The sequence below is a fragment of the Equus przewalskii genome, chromosome 17 (assembly GCF_037783145.1).
Source record: "Equus przewalskii isolate Varuska chromosome 17, EquPr2, whole genome shotgun sequence".
NCBI lineage: Eukaryota > Metazoa > Chordata > Mammalia > Perissodactyla > Equidae > Equus > Equus przewalskii.
Window position 1 is genome coordinate 26,911,147 of NC_091847.1, and position 21,942 is coordinate 26,933,088.

Here is a 21,942-nt window from a genome sequence, read left to right on the forward strand (position 1 = left end):
TCTGCTATTATCCTAACACATTTCGTGAGGTATAAGCAAGACTGGCTACATAATTTGAGGAGCCCAGTGCAAAATGGTGACAGCAGAGCATTAAACCAAGGGAGAGGCGCTTCCAAGCACAGGGCCCCATGTGACTGTGCAGGTCGCATGCCCAAGACACTAGCCCTGGGTGTAAGATGGTGAGGGGAAACCCCTGAGAACCTCCCCGTCCACACTAACTAGCACAGCTTGTGCTTTTTGTGTTTTGTTCATGCTTCTCAGTAAAATCTCATTAGAAGAAAGGGTAGGGTGGTGAGTCCGAAATTTCTAGTCTGATTTCTTCATTTAACAGATGATACAACTAAGGTACAGTGAGGTTAATGATTCATACAGTTACACAAATAATTTCTGGAAGAGCTGGATGTAGAATTCATGTATCCTGACTCTTAACCCATTACCCTTTCCACTATATCATAATGACTCAATACGAGACAACGAGAGAGGGAAAACCCCATCTTTTTAGTTTTTCATCACGCCTAACTGATTTGATATGATTAGAATAGGTCCTGGATGCTGAAAAGATCACTATGACATTATGATAATTCTAAATAACAATATTCTAACACCATAAGATTAGTATGGGGTTAGCCAATGTAAATGCCAACTTCAATATAAATAAATATTAAATTTTAAACTTTTTTTCTCTTTCTTTTCATGTCCCTGCTCTTCTGAATTCCATGTATTTGTTTTATCTTTTTACTGGATGATCCACAACTAAGTCTGCTGGGACAAAGAGAACAGATCATAAAAGTTCTTCAAATTCTCCACTCAAAATGCTCATTTAAAATTTCCATTGATTATTTAAGGATGGTATTTTCCTACTTTGGATATTTCTTATTTTTAATTATCTTTCTAAAGGCACTCAATATGGGATAACTTATGAAGCATCTTGCAAAGGTGAATTTTTATTAACTGTTATGGTCAGAGTAAATAAAAATTGTCTCAAGCTGAATTTAGGACTAGAGACCAAGAAAAACTTTATTCCCGGTTCATGTTGCTTTCCCATTTCACATGTTACTTGTTCATCCCTCCACATGCTTAATGATATCCTCCTACATGCTCTTCACTTCTTCAGATTAAATGAAACTGTGTCACCCTTTGGTAGTATCCCACCTCCCACAGACCTTTCCAGCAAAGCCGTTCTTGCTTTCATCTGTCTTAATACACAGAGCAAAGAGGATTGGTTAACATTACCATTTCAAACTAGGGTTCCTATTTTATTAATTTGCTCACCATTCATTTGTTTATTCATTTATTCATTAATTCAACAAACAACCTGTTTATCAACCATCAAGGCTGTACAAACACTGTGCCTATTGAGAGGGAATATGGAGAAAAACAAACCTAACCTCTACGCTCAGAAAGCCTCCAATCTGTAAATGTAATTCTTTGAAGTCTAAGTCATCCATTTTCACCATCATGTTTTAGGACACTACCTACATAGCTCAAGTAAAATAACACTTGTTCCATGATTATGTTTACCCTAGGCTGCCATTACTATCATTCTTGGAAACTGTATTACTCAAAAGATAGTCCATGCAGAATCCTGGCTTCATAGTGCTTTGACTTTCTCTAGTCCAACAAAATGGATGGCTACACCTTGGTACTGGAATAAACCTGGGACAATTCCATCTCTATGAACCAGAACGTGGAACTTTCACTGTCTGGTTTCAACCTTCTGCCCTTCTCCATCATTCAGTTCCTCACTCCCCTGAAACAGTACTTCATCCTGATAATCAAGCCCTGACTAGTCCATTTTACCCATTCTGATTTTACTTGCCTCAGTTCACCTTGGAGCCTGAAATCACTTCCTCTCTGCTCTTTATTTTTGTACCATTCTGGTCTTGCCAAACTAAAATCCAGCCCAATTTCTCTGCTTCTAGAGTATCCCAAATGTCTATGGAAACTTAGAGAATTGTATAGACTTGGTTCAGTCTATGTTATCAAAATAGGATATTCTTTTATGATAATTGAATCTCCAGACACTGTCCACAGCAATTACTCTAAATTTCTGCTCTTCAAGATTCCAATCCTACTTCCCATTCCCTTATTGTCAACTGATCAGCTCTTTTCCTACCTACTTCAAAGAGTACAACCCATACGATGTGAATTCCCTTAACTACCTTAAATTCAATCAAAATCTCTCTACCATCATTCTTCCTTCTTTTTTTGATATTATTGCTAAAAATGATATGTCTCTACCCACAGCCAAGGCTACATCTAATGCCATTCCCTTACAAGCCTTCTGATAAGTTACTCCATCCTTCACCCAGTCTCCTTTTACATTTTCAGCCTTTCTCTCTTTTGCACGGAAGCAGGTTCAATAAGCCTTTGTCCTGAAGAAACCCTTCCCTGAAATTTACATTTTTCTAAGGCACCTCTCTATTTTCAAGTCTCCAACATTTGACCCTCCACTCTGTCAGAAACCCTCCGTAATGTCGAACACTTCTCACTTGAACCTACATAGATTGTTGTATTTCAAATATAACACCTTAATACATATATTATTATAATCATTAATACTAATACTAATACTAATGGCTAGTAACAATTGAACATTTATTATTTCAAACATTTTACACACATTTCTTATTCATCTACCATTGTGTTATTCACCCAGTTGAATGTAAGTCCTTAATGACAGTGACTCTTCGTTGTATCTTTCATAATGCCCAACAAAATGCCTTGCACTTAGTAGGGTTGCCCTAAGTGACTATGGATCTGAACAATTAATGAGGCTATAATTATTTATTTGTAAATTTTGGCTTCATGTCTTTATGATTCTTGTTTTTCCTACTGGAATCATAAAATTTTGCATTCCTTAAGGACAGGAACTATATCTTCTATTTCCCTAGAGTTTCGTTCTTAAGGGTCAGTTTAAATTTTGCACCCGAGAAATACTTTGACTGAAAAGAATGAATGTAGGTATCTTAGTGGTTGCTAACAAGTGACAAAGATTTCATTATTTGTATATTTGATTGTTATCCAGGACAAGAAGAAAAAAAAGAGATAATTTCTGATGCTGGTTAGTGATCAAGTAAAGGAAAAATCTTCAACAGCTTTCATCCTCCTTATCCACAAACCTTATATATACTACTAAATCCTCTTCTGCATTTAAAGAAGGATGCTAGATAAAGATGAAGTGAGATAGGAAACTAAGCTATTCCTTCTTAATCTTCTTCTTCTTTTTTTGTGTGAGGAAGATTGTCCCTGAGCTAACATCTGTGCCAATCTTCCTCTACTTTGTACATGGGATGTTGCCACAGTGTGGCTTGATGAGTGGTGCTAGGTCCGTGCCTGGGATCCGAGCCTGCGAACCAGAGCCGCTGGAGCAGATTGCACAAACTTAACCAGTACACCACTGGGCCAGCCCCTTAATCTTCATATTTTAACCTCAAATGCATTATCAGAGGAGTGAAAAGAAATTTTTCCTCCAACTAGTCTGGGTAGTTTTCCAAGATATCAAAGGAATTTAATTGGCAAAGGCTCTCAAAATTGACTGGTTAGTCCTTCCATTATAAGTTTGTTAAATATTGCCTTTTTGTTTTCTAGAGAAGTTAATAAGGAATCAGTGTGAAGAGAAGAAATGCACTTATTTCTTAATGAATAAAAATGGTGTAAAACTTGTAGATGCAAACAGACTGGCAATATAACCAAAACTGGGTGAGCATCTCATATAATGTTAGACATTGTACTAGGTACTTTAAAATGATACCCTTTAAACCCTACAATGAGTCGTTGTACACAGGGAATCGTTATTTCCATTTTACTGATGTAGAAAAGCTTAGTATATACTCAAGTTCATGTAACTAGTAATTGGTAGAGACAAAATTCAAATGTAGTTTATCTGATTCTAGAATCTGGAGCATCCCCAAAGGACATTAGCCTTTCATATGTAAAAGCATTTATATATTATTCTTAAAATATTGGAAGCATGTTTAATGACTATGGTTAGAGTCAACATAGTTAGTGCTTGGGCAATAATTTTCTTGCGTTGTGTAAGATTAGGAACTGAGACCCAAATTGGCTTTGCCCAGTTTCTAGATTAAGGGGCTTTTCCTTTCCCAGCAAAGGAAGCAGAGATGCAGGTGGTTATTAATAGCCCTTTATAACTAGAGTAGTAGATTGTCTGAGTAAATATAACTTTCACACATTCAAAGAGGAAAACATCAGGGGCCTATTTGGGTCTTGATATGCACGTGGAAGCGCATTGATGCTAATGATCACCAAGCGCCTGAGATAGATCCTTGTTACTACTAGCACATAGGCAAACTCATGTTTATAATGCTCCTCAGTTTTTCCATTTCTCTAATCTTCTTAGAAAATAGTTTTTTCACACAGTCTTAAAAATTCTACATAATAATTTCATTCTGAATTTGAATCTGATTAATATCTGGAAGATATAAGGTTCTTTGTAAAAAGGCGTTCTTTGTCTTATGTGTTAAAGCATACAATTTTCTTTCATTTTTAAAACATTAAAACCAATGTAGAAACATTAAATGCAATGTAGAAAGTTATTAATATAAATCAGGGTTTGCAATGCTTTATGTTGTTCTAAAGCAATTTGCTGTGCTGCTAATCTAACTTTGTTGTAAAAAGCAGTGACACTCTAGGCTGTTGTTCTTTGCCTTTAGCAGGTTGATTTCAGGGACTAAATCCTGGTTGCACTCTCTGAAGATACTGGACTTGCTCCCCTTCACAGGGAATGTTTTCCCCTATTGGGGCTTCCTTTCTCAGAGTCCATTTCTTCTCCACCAAATCTTCCTTCCTCCCTTCCTTTTTTCCTTTCTTCCTTCCTTCCCTCCCTCACTCATCCTGCCAGTCATAATGTACCATGTGTGTTCGCTGCTGCACTGGGTACTTTGAGGCAAACAGGGAATAGTCCTTTTTATTCTTAAAGCAAATATTTTTGGGCACGTACTAAGGCCAATATATACACTATTTATTGAATGACCTCAACAATCCTATGAGGTAGGTATCATGATAATCTACCCCCATTTTATAGCTGAGGAAATCTCTTGTCTTCATGAAGTTAACTGGATGAAATCGGTACAAATAATACAAAGAGGAACAATTCCACATGTTAAAATTAGTGGTGTATACCTGAGGGCTGTGGGAAATCAGAGAAGGATGAGATCGATGTGGCTTGGGGTGTTCAAGGATGACCATATTAAGGAAATGGGATGTGAGCTGGCCTGGAAGAACAGAAGGGTGGGAAGAATTTGGATGACCAGAAGACAGAGGGTGTGAAATTAGGGTCTCAAGGAATAGCATGAGCAGAGATTCAGAGCTCTGTACAAATGTGATTCTTTTTTGATATCACCAAGGGATGTGGTCTGACAAAAATGGAACATTGTTGGTATGAAATGGATGACATTTAATATAGGACTAAAGAATGTGGATTTTGTCCTATAGGTATTAAGGGGCAATTAAGAATTCTATGAAGGCAATTTAGACAATGAGAAAAGTGTTATAGGAAGAATGTGGACTAACCAAATAGAGGGGGACATAAAGGCTAGAGACAGTCAAACACAGTTGAGTCTTTTAGGAGAATAGAATAATGAGAGATGAAAATGTTATTGGTTATTTCAGGCTGGGTGTCAAAAAATATCTCAAGTTGGAAATATGAAAGGGAAGTTCAAGTGTTGTCTCTCATTCGCTCTCTCATTTCTTCAAAAACTCTTTCTGACCTAGACCATTCCAGGATCTGTGGTGATAAAGTGACTACAACCCCACACAATTCCTGCCCACAAGTAACTTACAATCTAGCAGGGAGAAACATACCTGCAAGTGACTAAGTATAATATGAGAGAGAATGAAATAAATTCTATAAGAAGACTCTCAAAGGAATGAGTGGTTAATCCTGAGTAGGAAACTGTAAGATGGTTTCCAGGTGGAGATGGGTTTTAAGAATGTGTATGATGGGGCTGGCCTGGTGGAGCAGTGGTTAAGTTTGTGCATTCTGCTTTGGTGGCCCGGGATTCGAAGGTTTAGATCGTGGGTGTGTACCTACACACTGTTCATCAAGCCATGCTGTGATGGCGTCTCACATACAAAATGGAGGAAGACTGCCACAGATGTTAGTTCAGCGACAATCTTCCTCAAGCAAAAAAAAAAAAAAAAGAATGTGTATGATGCTGGTAGGCTAAGAAAGGATGAGTGGCTTTCTAGGTTGAAAGGAAACTATGAGCAAGGGCAAAGACCTATAAATGGTAAACAGTCTTTCAAAGCTGAGGCATATTCTGGGAAGTGGTATTAAAGGCAAGATGGGGTTAGATCATGGAGGGTGCCAATTCAAATGCTGACTCATTCTGAAAGCAATGGAAAACCATAGAAAGTTGAGTATGAAGTGGAGTGGGGGATAAGTTACAACTATCCATCTGCCCTAAGTGTTTAGGAAAACAACTTCAAACTAATTCTGTTAATGTGAAGAATGGATTAAAGAAATTAGAGATTGATAACAGGGAGCCCGGTTAACAAGGTATTGTAATAGCTCAAATGAAAGATGAGAATTTAAATTAGGATAGTGAAAAAAGGATGGGGATAAATGCAAGTGATATACAATATTTGTACCAGTAGAATTGATAGTACCTGATGACTAATTAGATAAAGTATGTAAGAGTCAAAGACAATACCATTGTTTCTAGCAGGATCAGCTCCTCAGAGTGGTGAAAAACTTTCTAAGGTGAAAGGATATGTCCAGGTGATTTAGATTTTATTCCCCAATCTGCCGCCAGTTAGCTATGCGGTATTTTTTTACTACAGTTTCCTCAACTATCATATTACAGTTAAGGAATTGTTCTGTAGTGTAACTTTGAATTTTAGCATTCTGCGATTCGATTCAACTAAACCTTCCCACTAAGCTTATAGCTTTAAACTCAGCAAAATATACTAGGAAGGAGATACCTTTAGATTCAAAAAGACTACTTTATCTATTTATATGAAGTTAGTTAAATTTTACTATTTAATAGATTTGTAGAACTGAGGAATAACTTCAAAGAGGTCTTTTCTTTACTTAGGAAGGAAATTTGTGTGTTGAGCATTCAGAAATATTAAGACATTTTCGTTGTCTTCCCTTGATAACTTATCCCAATGAATAACAACACTTTTTATCAGAAAATTTGCTTAACTTGTTTAAAATTTATCTATTCCTATGTCTGTTGGTTCTGCTTCAATTAGAAAAGAAAAATGGTATCTGATATTAAACGATTCCATATTCATTAATAAAAAACACATTTATTGAGAGCCTATTAATTTTAAGGCACTCTTATAGACAATGTGGTAGCCTAAGAAACAATCCATGCTCTCAGAGTTTGCTATCTAATTTGGAAAAGACAACATGTTAATTAACAACACATTACAGCATCTGGTAGCTAGCTGACTTGTTCTGTAAGAGTTCATCGGAGGAAGGCATCATTATAGGTTGAGATGGCTAGAGAAGAAGGTCAGCCAACACAGCTGGAACTTGATCAGGAGAACTTCAGTGAAAAGAAAGACGCGGTCGATTAATAAGTCATTTCAACCAGAAAAGATGTCTTATTTCAATTCTACACGTATTTAGCATCCAAAAAGATGCTAGGCATAAGAAGCAGTAAACTTACGGTTGGGAAGAGATATGTATTTATTGTCTAAAAGTGCAGAGTTATAACCTGAGGTTCACCAGTAAATTCCTAATTGCCAAGTCCAATGTATTTACTCAGCATTCTTTCAATGGTAGTTATTTGAGTCTTTTGAATTGACCATTCTCTCCTTTTTGAAACTTTCTTTCTTTGCCTTCTGGATATTTAATTTTTTCTCTCTCTCTTACAATCTTTTTTCTTTCAATGAATTCGATTTTTCCTACCTACCAGGATCCCTGGCCCTAGCTTTCTACTTGCTTCAATAAATACACTCTTAATTGTAAATCTCATAGTCTCATGATGTTAAATACTATCTGAATATATTTGCATGATTCTCAGATCTCTATCTCCAGCCTTGACTTCCTGGGTTTCAATTCCTCATTTCCAGTGGACATTCTCATACACACGTCTAACTTTTACATGAAAACACTTGTCTAAAGACCTGCTCAACGTCTCCTCCCCCAAATTGGATCTTTCTTCTGTCTATCTAGAAATAGCAAGTATTGACGTATTCTAAACATGCAAATATGTAATCTTGAAGCCATTTTGACTTCATCACCCAGAGAAACAATTGGTTGCTAAAAAGTCATGCTGCTAGTTTCACCACTGTCACCACCCTAGGACAAGTTTTTTATCACTTCATGCCTGAATAACTAAAATGACTTCCAGTTGGTCTCTCAAAGTCTGGTTTTTCCCCACAGAATCACGGTAGTATAACGTGACCCAAAATCTTTTGTTTGATGCTTTACATTCACCATCAGCTGGCTTCAACTCAAATGTCCAGCTTCATTTCCCAGCCTTCTAGGACCCTCTGATTCACTCAGTCTTTTAACTAATTATCCTCTGACTAAATATCAAAATTTCCTCCCTTGGCCTACACACTCCTCCTCTGCTAGAAAGCCCTTCCTCACTCTTCTATGACTCCTGAAGATGTGCTTAGTTCAAATTTCACCTCCTTTATGAGACCTCTTCTGAATACTCACTTTAACATATAAAGTAGCTAGTAAATTGTCATTTTGTGGGATAAATTTACTTTTGTGACACTTTGCCTATAAAGTTAGTAAAAATTAGCATTTATTTATACTGGAAGTTGAAATTGATTTCTCTTTAAAAGGAACATGAAGGGGGCCAGCCCAATGGCGCAGCGGTTAAGTGCACACGTTCCACTTCAGTGGCCCGGGGTTCGCTGGTTCAGATCCTGGGTGTGGACATGGCACCGCTTGGTAAGCCATGCTGTGGTAGGCGTCCCACATATAAAGTAGAGGAAGATGGGCACGGATGTTAGCTCAAGGCCAGTCTCCCTGAGCAAAAAGAGGAAGATTGGCACCAGATGTTAGCTCAGGGCTAATCTTTCTCAAAAAAAAAAAAATAATAAAATAAAATAAATAAAAATAAATAAAAAGAACATGAAGCCTGCTTTGCTCCCATGAGCTGGGACATTATAGAAAGTATCTGATTTCTGGTATCTCTTTATTATTATGTTTTTATTTGAAGTTATTTTGTCTTGTTTCTATTTTACATGGTAGCCCTGCAACATAAAATATTAAAAATAGAAATACTATGAACAAGCAACTAGTTCAATCTATTTATTTTTCAGGTGTAGAAAGTGAGTTCCAAAGAGGGTAGCTGACTTGCCCAAGGTCACAATGTGGTTATTCCCAGAGCTATGCCTAAAAATTAGGATTATTAGTTCCTAATTCTATACCTTTTCCATACCCCATGTTGTACACTTCCATTTTTGTACCTTAAATTGACATTACTCAAATGAAAGAAAAATAGTTTTTCATTCTTTCTCTTATTTTACACCCAAGCAAGTGAATTAGTGCCTTTTAAGTTATTAATAAGAACATTCTAAATAGAAACACAGCATGAGCAGTTTATTATGATATATATCAACATAAGGGAGATATGGATATCATCTTAATTATCTACATTTCTGAAACTTCATAAAACTAACTTCTTTTTCATTGGTGAGTTGAGTGGAAATAGTTATGTGATTTTTTTGTTTTTGTTTTGGAAGAAAACCTTATACCAGGCACTATGCTAATATTTATAATGGTAGTGTGAAAGACTGTTTGAAACACCAAAAATAATTCACTTTATGCAGGAAAAGAGAGATAAACATCATAAGCCAATGTAAATTTACACTGGTGATGTGAGAATGTGAGAGAAGACACTGTTCAGTCTTGGGGAAAGAACATGGAATGTCACAATTGCCCTGAAACGCAATCCTACAGCAGGAGCAGAGTGAAAAAACACTGCATACTACTTTCCCATGGTAATTTTTTAGCTCCATTAAAAAGAAGTGAAATTATCAGTTCTTCTCTATAAAACTTCTGTCTAGAAAACATTATTTAGAGGGGCTGGAGGGTACTGAGAATTAAAAGTGAAGAAAGAATAATGAGGAACACAGATGATCAATTTTTGTGAGGAATGTCATAGAAATTTGGTTTGTCTTTCTGAAAAAACATTTTACAATCTAAATTACACCACATCATTTGAATTCTCAATGACTAATTATCAACTGGTGGCTAGAAGAGGCATATTATATTCTAACTTTAAAATTATTTATGCAGTCTTTTAAAATAAAAATTACTACCAGAAATTTACCTAACTCACGCTTTGAAAGGATTTATTTATCCAGTTCAGCTTCCTCAACTTTCCCAGGGAAATCAGCGGTTTAAGAATAAAGATATATTTGCTGAATAAAATATCAGAATATGGAGAGTTCTGATTTGAAACACAATGAGAGACTTGTAAAATCTGACTTAATTGTTAAGTCATGGAGATAGAAATGGATGGCCAGCATTTCTTTCCCTTACTCACTGAATCCACATGACACAGGACAAATCTGACCCTATCGTGGTACACACAACTTACCTGTACCATTGTCAACTGTGGTCTGGATCGTGGCTTCCGGCCCCATAGTGTCATAGTCTTCCTTCATTTCTTCTGTGGGGGAAAATTATCTTTAGCATTTAAAATCGTAGAAAGGCTTACTATACTAAGCATGCCAACCACAGGAACAAGGAAGATTCTTTTAAAGGAAACAGAGAAAAGGCTTGTTGTAAACCTCTAAACAATAGCTTTGTTCAGGCAATTGAATGAATCCAATAGTGCTAGCTGCACAAGAACTTATTTACTTTAAGCATTACTGCAAACTGTGAAAAACAGAGGTGCTTATTTAGGGCAAATGAAGGGCTTTTCTTCTGGTGGCAGTTCCAGTGACAAACAGGGGCAAAGATATTATTTTTTCAGTAAGAGTCAAAAGTAACTAAGTATTTGTCTTTCTGATGAAGCACACCAGCTGCTGGGCCTCTGGTCACTCTGGATGTTAGTAGCAAGTCACAATTTCTTATTTTATTTTCATGCTTGGCCCCCCTTGGAGTAGCTCTGATGGTGCTAAACTATGCAAGCATACTTTTTAAAAAAACTTAATTCTACATATCAAAACTTGAAATAACCAGTTTTTAAAACAAATATCCCAGAGGTATTGAAAACACCTGTTCCACTGTTTTCTATAAACTTCTAAAACATACCTTCTTTATTCCTTTCCCTACCACTCCATAAATATCTTTCTTCTTTACCATTTATGCCCCAGTGGATAATCATAGTCATTTTCTGAGGAAAAACTTATAGATATAACAACAGCTTAATGTTCTGATGAAGATGAAAACATGTAATTCTGAAGTTGAACATTCATAAATGATCAAAGGTCATTTCCTAAAATTGTAATATTTTAAAACAGGGAGAGTTTAAAGAAAAAATAGGAGAACTCTTAAATTTTCTGTCCACCAACCTGTAGAGTAGGTGAGAGGACAGAAAAGGACAGCTGACAGTTAAAAATCCTCTAAGTGTGTAAATTAAGCATGAACTTTTAAAAATTGTATTTTTATAATAAAAATGCTAATGAGAACCAAGCATGGTCCAGGATAAATATCTCTCTGTGATAATCAAAGAGAAACTTTAGAAGTAGGACTCTGTGAATTCCCAAATTTATCCTGATTATTCTTTGCTTATAACATTCTAGTCATAATTACTTGATACAAGAACAAATACTATAGCAAATGCTATAAACTAAATACTAAATACTATACACTAAATATTATAGCAAAATTAAAAAATATATTTTACAAGTGGTATGCTGCAGCATATCTTTTTATGGTATCACAGCTGAAAAATCATAGGCCTCTTAAGGTAAAATACACAGATCTAAATAGATGCTAATTTAATGCCACTGCACATAATAGTCAGATAATTTGAATGATACTTATTTAAACCGCACAACCACTTTAAGTTCATTCTTGGCCCTGGACTTCTCTCTTATTTAAGAAATATTTTCACAGGGGCATTTTGCATAAAACATTTAGAAATTCAATATATAGCCATATTCTATTGTCAATTGTAATAACTGATCGGTTGAAAGGCTCCTCATCTGATATTTTTATCGGTCTCTGCAAGGAATTAAATTAAGGTATTTCTGAGAAGTTCAGCGCTAGATATCAATATAGCTTTTGCATCTTTCTTCCTCACTCATCTCATGTGATTTCTGGTGGCTGAGAGTCAGAAGAATCATCAGTTTTCCATCTGAGAGATCAGGTCACTGAGGGGAAAACAGTTAACAGCATTTTTTTTTTTTTTTGCATAATAGTGGTAATGTTCAAGATTTCTGCCGCACTTCCTTCCTCATTGTCATTTTCTTATGAAAAAGCAAAGAGAAGTTACAATAGGTGGTTGCTTCCCAAATTATTTAATGCTGGGCATACAAATGTGTAGTTTGCATTCTGTAGGATTAGTTTAGCTTTACTCTCTTTTACCAAAGATTGTGCAACTGAGATGGTGTCACTTTTACCTAGAATGTACTTTGCTTCAATTTACTGAACATCAACCTTTTTCTTTTTTGAATATCAGGTTCGATTTATTAAAAGGAAACACTAAGCCTTTTCAGGTATGTATCTGAAATACTATGTGTATGCCTCTTTCATTGTTTCGTGTGAATCCATCTTGAGAAGAACATAATATGTAGGTTAGGGATATCCCCTCTAAATTAATGGCATTCCTGGCTGTCTTTCTGCCTCACGCCTAGCCCTTAAACATTTTCCAAGACACCTCTGACTCAGCATACTGTGTCTAAAACCACACAGTATATTTGTTTTTAAAACACTTGTAAAAGTGCGTTTTCCAGTCACCCTTGGGATGAAGGTTTGTAAAAATAAAGAGCACTTTCTTCCTTAAGATGAAGAATCCTTGAATAAGCAGAAAGAGGCCAAGATGCAGGTGATTTATTTAAGTCTGTGTCAATGATAATGATGTCATGGTTTCCAGCACACTGTGTCCACCCCATTGTGGGACGAAAGAATGTCAAGGACAATTCCAAACACAAGACTTTGATTGTGCTGGAACCGGAAAGGCACAGTAAGAACTCCACTGAGCTCTTCAGTTCAAAACCTGCATCCTGCAGACAAACTACAGAAAGCATGGGAGAAAGAGCAAAGGAGAGGGGCTTATCTCAGAGTAAAGCTATGTGCTGAGGTATGATGGTAGACAGCCAGGCACCAGGGATAAAACACTACTAAATAAAACAGCACCAGAATTAGAATTATTGTCTATATTGTGTATTTTGAACAATAAATAAGAAAAATATTTTATCAGAAGAAAAATGTGTTATCTAAGAGTCAGGATAAACAATGAGTAGCTTTTTAAGACCAATTTCTTTTCATTAGACATCAAGGCACCACATCAGAGCACTTTTGGAACAATAAAAAAAAGGAACAATAAATCATTACTAATCATTAGAACTAGACAGGTAATAGCCGGGTAACTTTCTGGGTCCAAATAGCCAAATGAGATTAAGGATTTACATTTTATTTAATTATTGTGACTCCAGAATGCTAGTTTATTTACCATAAAGGTAAGAGCAAAGACCAGCCTGTTCATTTGTATCCCAGCACCATTAACTACAGGTGACAACAGGGTCTGGAACGCATTCATATGGATTACCGTATATTAAAACGTTTAGAATTATGATCCATCGCCAACAAAAAAGCTGCCATAATCACAGACTACTACAGTTTGGCACTGCTCTTTTGGCTGTTTTTCAATTATTGATCTTAGTTTTTTAAAATTAAACTTTTTTTTTAGAAGTTTAGAAACGTACATTTGTTATATCGTTATTAATTATTCCTTTAAGGGTGGAAATTCTAGTAATTGGTCCTTACCCTTGATTTCTAGATATTAAAATTTAAAGCATCAGAACATTCATTCTTATAGCCCTGCATATCTAGTTCATTAACAAATATGAATAGCTAACACCAGCTCATTTAAATAGTATGTCTTACATGAGTTCTCGCCACACTCTGTTTCTGTCACACTGCTCCCAAGAATCATTGGCTCTTATTATACATGTAAATGGCTATCATAAAAATAAAAATTTCATTTAAGATTGTTAATGACTTCTGCAGCAGTCAGACTTCCTTTAATGATCATCCTCTGCCCCTAATTAAACGTATTTATCTTTCAAGCATCTTTGGCTGAGTTCTCCCTCATAGTTGAAAATCTAAAACCTTAAGTCTTAATGGATATAACGATAAATGTTTATGTGTGGGATTGCTGAGATTCGAGAAACCTTCACCGAAAGCAAAATTGGAAACAGAAAGAGTACGAAACTTGGCACAGTATGTTAGGAAAACGAAAAACAAATACAGCACACTCAAACTGCCATCCGTCTTTTTTCCTTCTCTTTTTCACATTTCATCTTCTGTAGTGGTGGCAGCGCTTTTATTACCCTCCTTCCAGTATACCAAACAATTACTCTGCCTATGCTCAGTGTTTTACAGTCTGCGGCATCACAATAGCATATAGGTAGATTCCGGTGCTTATTATTCCTCTTTCCATCCACTTCACCTATTTATGAAAATGCTACTGTTATTTATATCGTAAGAGAAAAAACAAGGTAGGGTAAATCACGATGGCTTTCACTGGGTCCCGGGAATAGAGATTAAGGAGACACGAAGGCTTGAAATAGAAGGGTCATTTAAAAAAATTTTACAGGCCACCTTACCAAGGAAAGATGAGCAGAGGGAGCTTATGGGAATAAGACTAATTCTCTTTTATTTTGTCAATCATTTCATGCCTTAGTGATGTTCCATTCCTATGTCAATTTTTTGACCAAGACATTTCCATTTGCATAGTGGCATCTGAAGTTTTAGTTTGAACATGATTTACCCTATTTTTATTATAGTTGGCCTTGGACCATTTTTATGTCCTCAGAGAGTTCCACCAAACAGCAGGAATCATTATCAAGTACTTAGCTGTTAAATCATAAGAAAACTACCTGACCAGGTAAAAGTGTGAAATCACATTCACACTTAACAAAAGAGAATGATTAGATGGTTGAATTACAATAGGAGGTGTCAGACAGACACTGAAACTACATTAAACTGACAGTTATTTGGTTGGTATTGCTACACAATTTCCACACAAAACTTTCAAATATATGTTAGTTGTGAGCTTTTATGGCTGCCCCCATTTTCTATCCTGAGAGTACAGATCTCGATCACGTTATAACTTACACATTGTAAAGGTGGTGCAGATACTTCATGTTGTGTGTTTAAAATATAATTCATATTCAACTTTCATCAAAACCGAAACATAATCCCTTCCTAAGAGGTCAATGTTGTAATGTGATAACACTACTACCACTTCATAATCTGTCACCAGCTTTGGTATCTCTATTCTGCAAGGGCTATGGGAAGAAATATTTTAATTATTTGGTTGTGGACGTTCCACTGGGTAGTAATGATTAGTTTAAGATGGCACGGGAAGGGGCCAAGTTGATTTCGACGCTTACCTGGACCATCTACAGAGGCTTGCAGAATGTTGCTGGTGTGCCAGGTATGTTCCACTCCACTCTCCCTTATCTCATCTTCCTCTTCCTCTCTTGGCAACAGACCTTGGCTCACGTGTGGGGAGGACTCATGGTTGGGCACGCTAGCTGGACTCCTCTCCTGGTCCAGAGGGTTAGCAATCCCGTCCTCCTCAGCAATTTGAAGCTTGTCCTCCTCATCTGTTTCAGAACCCGTGTCCACTACATTGTCATAGTTCACCACTGAAGAGAAAGCACAGAACACACACTCTCTAAACACCCTGTTGAAAAATATCAGTCACCCCTAATTGTTTAGTTAAATGAAAAATAATTAATATTTTCATAACTTAATTACTCAACCATGTCAGGAAAATATAATTAACATCTTTCATGTTTTAGCATTTTTATTCTTATTCAATTACAGCTGGGTACTCTTTCTGATTTTAAATAGTTTTTACTAAAAAGATGGGAAATTTTAAAAAGCAACAGAAGCACATCTACGCAAAAATATGCCTATACTGCATATGCAAAGAGACATATTGCAATATGCATTTTCAATACTCCACAGAAACTTACAAAATAGATCCACAATTGACAATTTTATTAGCTTAGTGACATGGAGTGTTTACTACAAAATGTTGTACTAAAAATACGACATGACTTCACTATATTAGCTGTGGTCTTATTCCTAGAAACAGTAGACATACAAACACAAAATGTCCATCTATTTACCCAAATCCACAAACACATACACAAACCTGCTCAATCTGAACTGTTCACTGTTGCTTCTACGTCAACCGTCATGTGCTAAGGCCATTTATATCCCAATCTTTTAAGCAGAAAATGAGGAAAAGCCATATCTTCTGGGCCATTAATACTACTATTGAGATGTCTTCATAGTGCCATAATTACAGAAGATTTCAAAGTGACACAGGCAAGACCAACACAAATGTTAAAATAACTCACAAGAACCGGCAGGCTGCTTTTGCAGCCCTCAGTCCCAGCAATGCTCAGTAGCTTTTCTTAAAATAGACAGCCTGTAAATAAGGTCTGTGAACTCAATTGAAGGTGGCTGTTTCTGAATTAGTCAGCCCTCACAGGCTCTCGGCCTACATGCTAGTACATAAATTGTCCACTTTACCACCAGACAAGAAAGATTAGAGTAATAAACACGGGGCATTAGCTCAGCTAGAGAAACACACCAGCCGTTACGCACACACAGGATTGCCAAGAACTGTTAACCCAACTCTCCAGAAACACACACAAAAAAACAAGTTAGAACCATGACATCATGGGAACAAGAGGGAGAGAGAAAGAAAAAAAAAAAGCCTGTGGAAAAAAAAAAAGCGCAAACAATTTTCAGGTTCATTTTGATTTCTCTGCGCCTAATAAAGCAATCCTCTGCTAAGTTATCAACTGAGCTATCTCAAGTGGCTCTTGCCAGCTATCGGATTATACAAAAGTGGCAGAAAAGGAGGAAAAAAATGAAAAGGATTGTGTGTCAGGTTCATAATGCTTTTGGAGAATTCTGGAAACATGTCTAGTTACAAATTTTAGTCAGTCATATCTGTTTGCTTTGACAGGTTCCCAGGGAGTAAAAAAGGAACAAAAAGAGAGAGATTTTTTTTGTCATGTGAGGCTGGGGACAAAAAGATTACACCGTGCATATCTGCTCATAATATGATCTTTGTATAATCCGCGGGTTTGCACTTGCCTTCAGAACAACTGCACAACAGGTGCAAATTAAAATGAAAACGGCAGCGGAGCCGGGCAAACAGAATCTGCTGACCTGGTTTGAATACCAATTGACGGGGGAAACAAAACCTTTTCAAGAGGTGTGACCACAACGGCTTAGGCAAGTTCAGGCTGGGTAATGCCCTCAGATCTACAAAAAGAGAGATATTCTAACATCTCTGCTCTAGCTGTGTGGTCCAGATATACCTTAGTACAATCAATAATGTGCTTCTTTTTTTTTTTTTTCCTGGTGACTGAGATTTAACCATTTCTTAGCAACAAGCAGAAGATTCTTTACAAATGTTCTCAACACTGAGTTCGGGGCGGGGGTGGCGAGCGTGGTGGGGGCTACAACAAAAGCTCCTAAGGCCTGGGAAGCTTTCAACCCACCTCCTAAAAACTGATCTCTGGGCACAGGAGGAATAAAGAAAGGTCCAGAAGGAGTGAATAAAATTATCTAAGGCTGGACAGGCATTAAAAGGCCTTTATCCTGGAAAAAAACCCATGCCTTTTAAGGTCTTTTTCTGCATGGACCACAATATCCCGTGTGACACGTGAGTGTTCCTGCAGCAATACAATTGAAATATTTTCTTGTGGAAAAAAAAAAAAAGAGATAAATGATTTATGAACAGCCCTTGAGGAGTCCCAAATATCAGAACAATCTAAACAAGCAATGAAGTCATGTCTCACCATATAGGGTCAGGAGTACAGCATCCATCACCTTCACGGGCCAACAATACTTCACAACCTTTAGGGTTCTCGCTCACAAATAGTAGTAAATACTTTTAAACTAAATAAATAACTGCTGTCAAGTTCACTTACAGAAGCAGTATGCCATCTTTTCCAGAGCTGTGTCAACTAGGATATCCATTCCCATAGCCATTATGTTGGTGTCCTACCCTCCGCTTTTTTTAATCCAGGTAAAACAATTCATAACAAAGTTAGTTTTTATATCTGAATTCAGAGTAGTTCATTGCATTCTGTTCTTTCTGGTTGACCTTCTGAGACTCAAAATCAAATCCATTAAAATGGACATTGTACTTTCTGCTCCTCACCTCCTCCTCCCACTTCCAAATCCCCAGGAGTTTCCTTAAAATTTTTCCCTCAAATCTAGTCAGTGGATTTGTCTAGTGTAGGTATTGGGGAAATTTTCACCATAAAATATTCTTACTATAGAACGGCCAATACATGATGAGTTTACTCCCATCTACATTATGAAATAAAATAGGCTCATTTTCCTATTTGTTTCTGTTTTCATCCTTTGCCCACCATCATCACCATTGGCATAAGAGATCTTAATAATGTAGCTTTGTCTCTGCAAAGAAGAGATTCAATTTTGTATAATAACCAACGTAAACTGGTTTTAAATAAGGGTCTTTGGGCAGAATATATTAGTCCAGTGTCTATTTTTGAATTTATCATACATATTTTTTTATTCAGCCATCAAGAGCCGCCTACATAACGTAGCAAAGTTCTAGTCAGTCCTTACGTTAGGGCAAATAAGCCACCCCTTGCATGAGTCTCAGCAAAATTTTATACATGTATTGGAGTTACATGGCTGGCAGAAAAACAGACAGTTACTTCAAAACCACAAAGAAGTGGGAGCCCAAAGAATTCCTTTCTGCAATTCAATAAACAAGAGGAAAGATGTACTGTTTGCTGGCTCAAAATAGACACTAATTTTACATCTGTCTCTGAGGCACAGCAAAAAGCCAACTAAAGAGCAGTAATAAATGTCCAAAAACAGCATCAGTATCCAAAACTCTCCCAGTAATCTTCAGAGGAATTAATTACAATTCTGTGTAACAGTTGCATTGGCAAAATGCACCTATAATTATATATAGGTACTGTACTGTATTACAGGGAAATTTGCCATGTGATACCATGTTTACACGATAATTGATGGATAAGATAAAACTATTTGCATATGAAGTGCATATGAATTATTGGCACGGCTCACCATTTTATGTGGAATCATATTAAAGTTTCATTTTCTCTAAAACTGTATGTGTAATATGGGGTTACCAAAGGGGATAAAGCTGATACTTAAATTTGCTTTATAGCAAATGGGCCTGGAAAGATATATCTATGTATTACTAAAACCTATATTTAAAAGGCTTCGTAGTTTATCTATAATAAGCATTATTTTCACTTCACCAGATTGCATTATACTAAATCCTCTCTATTATTCCTTCTAAGTAAACAATACTCTAAATTGTATCACTATACCAATTAATTTTACAATCGTATGCAAAACAAATAATGGTTTCTCTTTATTGTCTATTGATATAACTTTTTTCCCCCAGATTTTTGTAATCTGGTGACATGTAACAGAATAGTAGCAAAACGTGACATTTTTATAATGCCCATACCTGCTGGAAAATTTCAGCATTTGCAAAAATGGCCTATCATAGCATTTAAATATTGCTGATAATTAGCTTGACATTTGAAATACCAGAACTGTTGTTTTGAAGATGTCCTATACAATGTTACCTAACTAACCCCTTTTCATACTTATATGCTTTCTCTACACTATTCTGTCAGTTACAGTACAAATAAGATATCAGTTGCTAATGTATTAACATGCAAAAGAACTGATGTTAAGGGGCGATACTTCATCTTCACTAGAAGCAGAAGTTTTATTGATGTAAAGGAAAATCACATATGCAGAGTATAGACAGTTAATTGTTAATAAGGCGGTCAATAACGATTTTCTATAACTCCACTCAAGCTAAGTGTGCCAATAAATCTTTCAAGGCCATCGTCAAACATTTGTTAAATACCTACCACGTGCTAAGTCCAGAGGATACACAGACGCGCTATTCTCACCTCAGGAAGCTTACTATCTATGTGGAAAAATAGAATCACAAAATTGCAGTGCTGGAAGGACACTGGAAGTCAACCCTTGACTTGTGACAAAGGGGGTAATAGAGGCACAGTGAGGTCACATGACTTGTCTAAGGCCCTGCAGCCAGTTGGCGGCAAAGCCAGTGCTAGAAAGCACATCTTAGGGCATACAATAGCAACACAAAAATATACGTAATAATACAAATTCCCAGTGCAGAATGCAATCTAAATTTAAACTCCACATGATCAGACTAAGGGAATGGAAATCCATGGGACTTTGGGGGATTTTCATGCTGCAAAGTCGGGATAGTCACTTAATTTTAAATTGTTTTGATGATTGTTGCTTTCATGGATCCCCTTAATTTGAGTTATAGAAGCCTACCAATTTGATCAATTACCAGAATCTAACAATACACCCATGTTTCCCGCAATAGTTTGGAAACAATAGAAATAAAGAGGCAGTTCCCAGAATTATGAGCTTGAAGACCTGTCTGCTTGTTCCAGGCCCAACATGTAACCAGCTGTGTGGCCTTGGCCTATTATCTAAGAAAACTTGGTCTAAATGGGTAAAAATAATGATAATGGGTTCCCTGTCTATGAGGTTGCCACGAGGATCCTACAAAATTGCATGTGTGATGGTACTTTGTGAAGTGTAAAACACCAATAACTACTGACATAATCATAAAGGTGGGAACTTTGCTCCAGTGTCTTCTTTCGTCTGTTGCTGCAGTGTGTGGTAGCAACAAGTGAAAAGAGAAGATTTGAATGTGAACCAGTCACAATTTGGGGGTTGTTCCTTCATTTAAAAATTGATTTGCAAAAGTGTCCTCCATGAGGAGGCCCATGATGGGAGAGAGGATGCTTAATCCTTCAGCTAATATGTGATATAGACATGTAACTTCATTTTAAAAATGTCTCTTCTGATAATATGGCTTAAAGTTTGAAAGAAGGCCGTTGGAATTTTATGAGTCATTGGGTTTCCTAAATCTCTGACATGCTTGGAGATCATTTCTATCTGAGCTGATGGATTAACGGCCTAGCTGCTTTCTTAGAACGTCTTTACGTGAGGTAAGTGTTGGGGGACATTCTAAGACTCTTCATCTGGACCCTAGCCCTTTATTCCTCCTCCATAGCCCCAAATTTCAATCTCTAGCTACTGTGCTACTAAGGACAGAATGTGGCTCTTTTTCAAGAATTGTTATCCAGTGACTTGTTTTTCCATGCAAGATTTATCACTGACACCCCTTCTTTATCACAGTTAACTTGTTACCTCTGTACTTGGGTAGATAAAGATCATAGGACTAAATTCAAGGTTCAATTTCTCATTTAATAACACGGGTCTCGTGACAGGTACAACAAGGTGAAGAGAAATTCAAACAAAGATTTTCTTCTGAATTTGAATATTCTGTCGCTCAAATGCATGAGCCTTAATTTCCTGATTCGAAAATGGGAATAAGTTTTTCTATCACTTGGGGATGCAAAATTAACTAATGCTAGGAAGAAGGGACCATGCCAGTTTGAAACATTCCCATGGAATGTGCTCTCCAGTACAAAACACTGCTATAAAAGAACTACTATGAACATACTCTAGTCAGCTTTTATACAAACTAGCTTGGTCACTTTAATTTTTTATCCCAGGAACATTCGAAGGCATTAAACCCGCATTATAAATTAATGAGTTGTAAAATGTCAGCTGATAAAACAAAAGCAGTTTTGAGTATAGGGATAAAAATGTTTCCATTTCAGATTAGCTATGTAAAAAATATGCATATTAAGTGAAATGAGAGAGGAATTTCTGCAATGCCCTCATTCCAAAGGGGAGGGGCCGATTCTGAGACT

General features: G+C 36.6%; 1 protein-coding gene across 7 annotated transcripts in view; it reads right to left on the reverse strand.

Moving 5' to 3' along the window:
• ZEB2 (zinc finger E-box binding homeobox 2) overlaps positions 1 to 21,942 on the reverse strand; it is a 132,223-nt gene that overhangs the window by 28,641 nt on the left and 81,640 nt on the right. For 4 of the 7 annotated variants that reach the window (XM_070581312.1, XM_070581313.1, XM_070581314.1 and 1 more), the window contains 2 exons: positions 15,508 to 15,765; positions 10,539 to 10,610 (listed from right to left, as the gene is read on the reverse strand). In XM_070581312.1, coding sequence (XP_070437413.1) covers positions 10,539 to 10,610; positions 15,508 to 15,765 — 330 coding nt within the window. Of the gene's footprint in view, positions 1 to 10,538; positions 10,611 to 15,507; positions 15,766 to 16,280; positions 16,730 to 21,942 lie in introns of those variants that run through there. The other 3 variants (XM_070581315.1, XM_070581316.1, XM_070581317.1) reach the window with 2 other exon arrangements.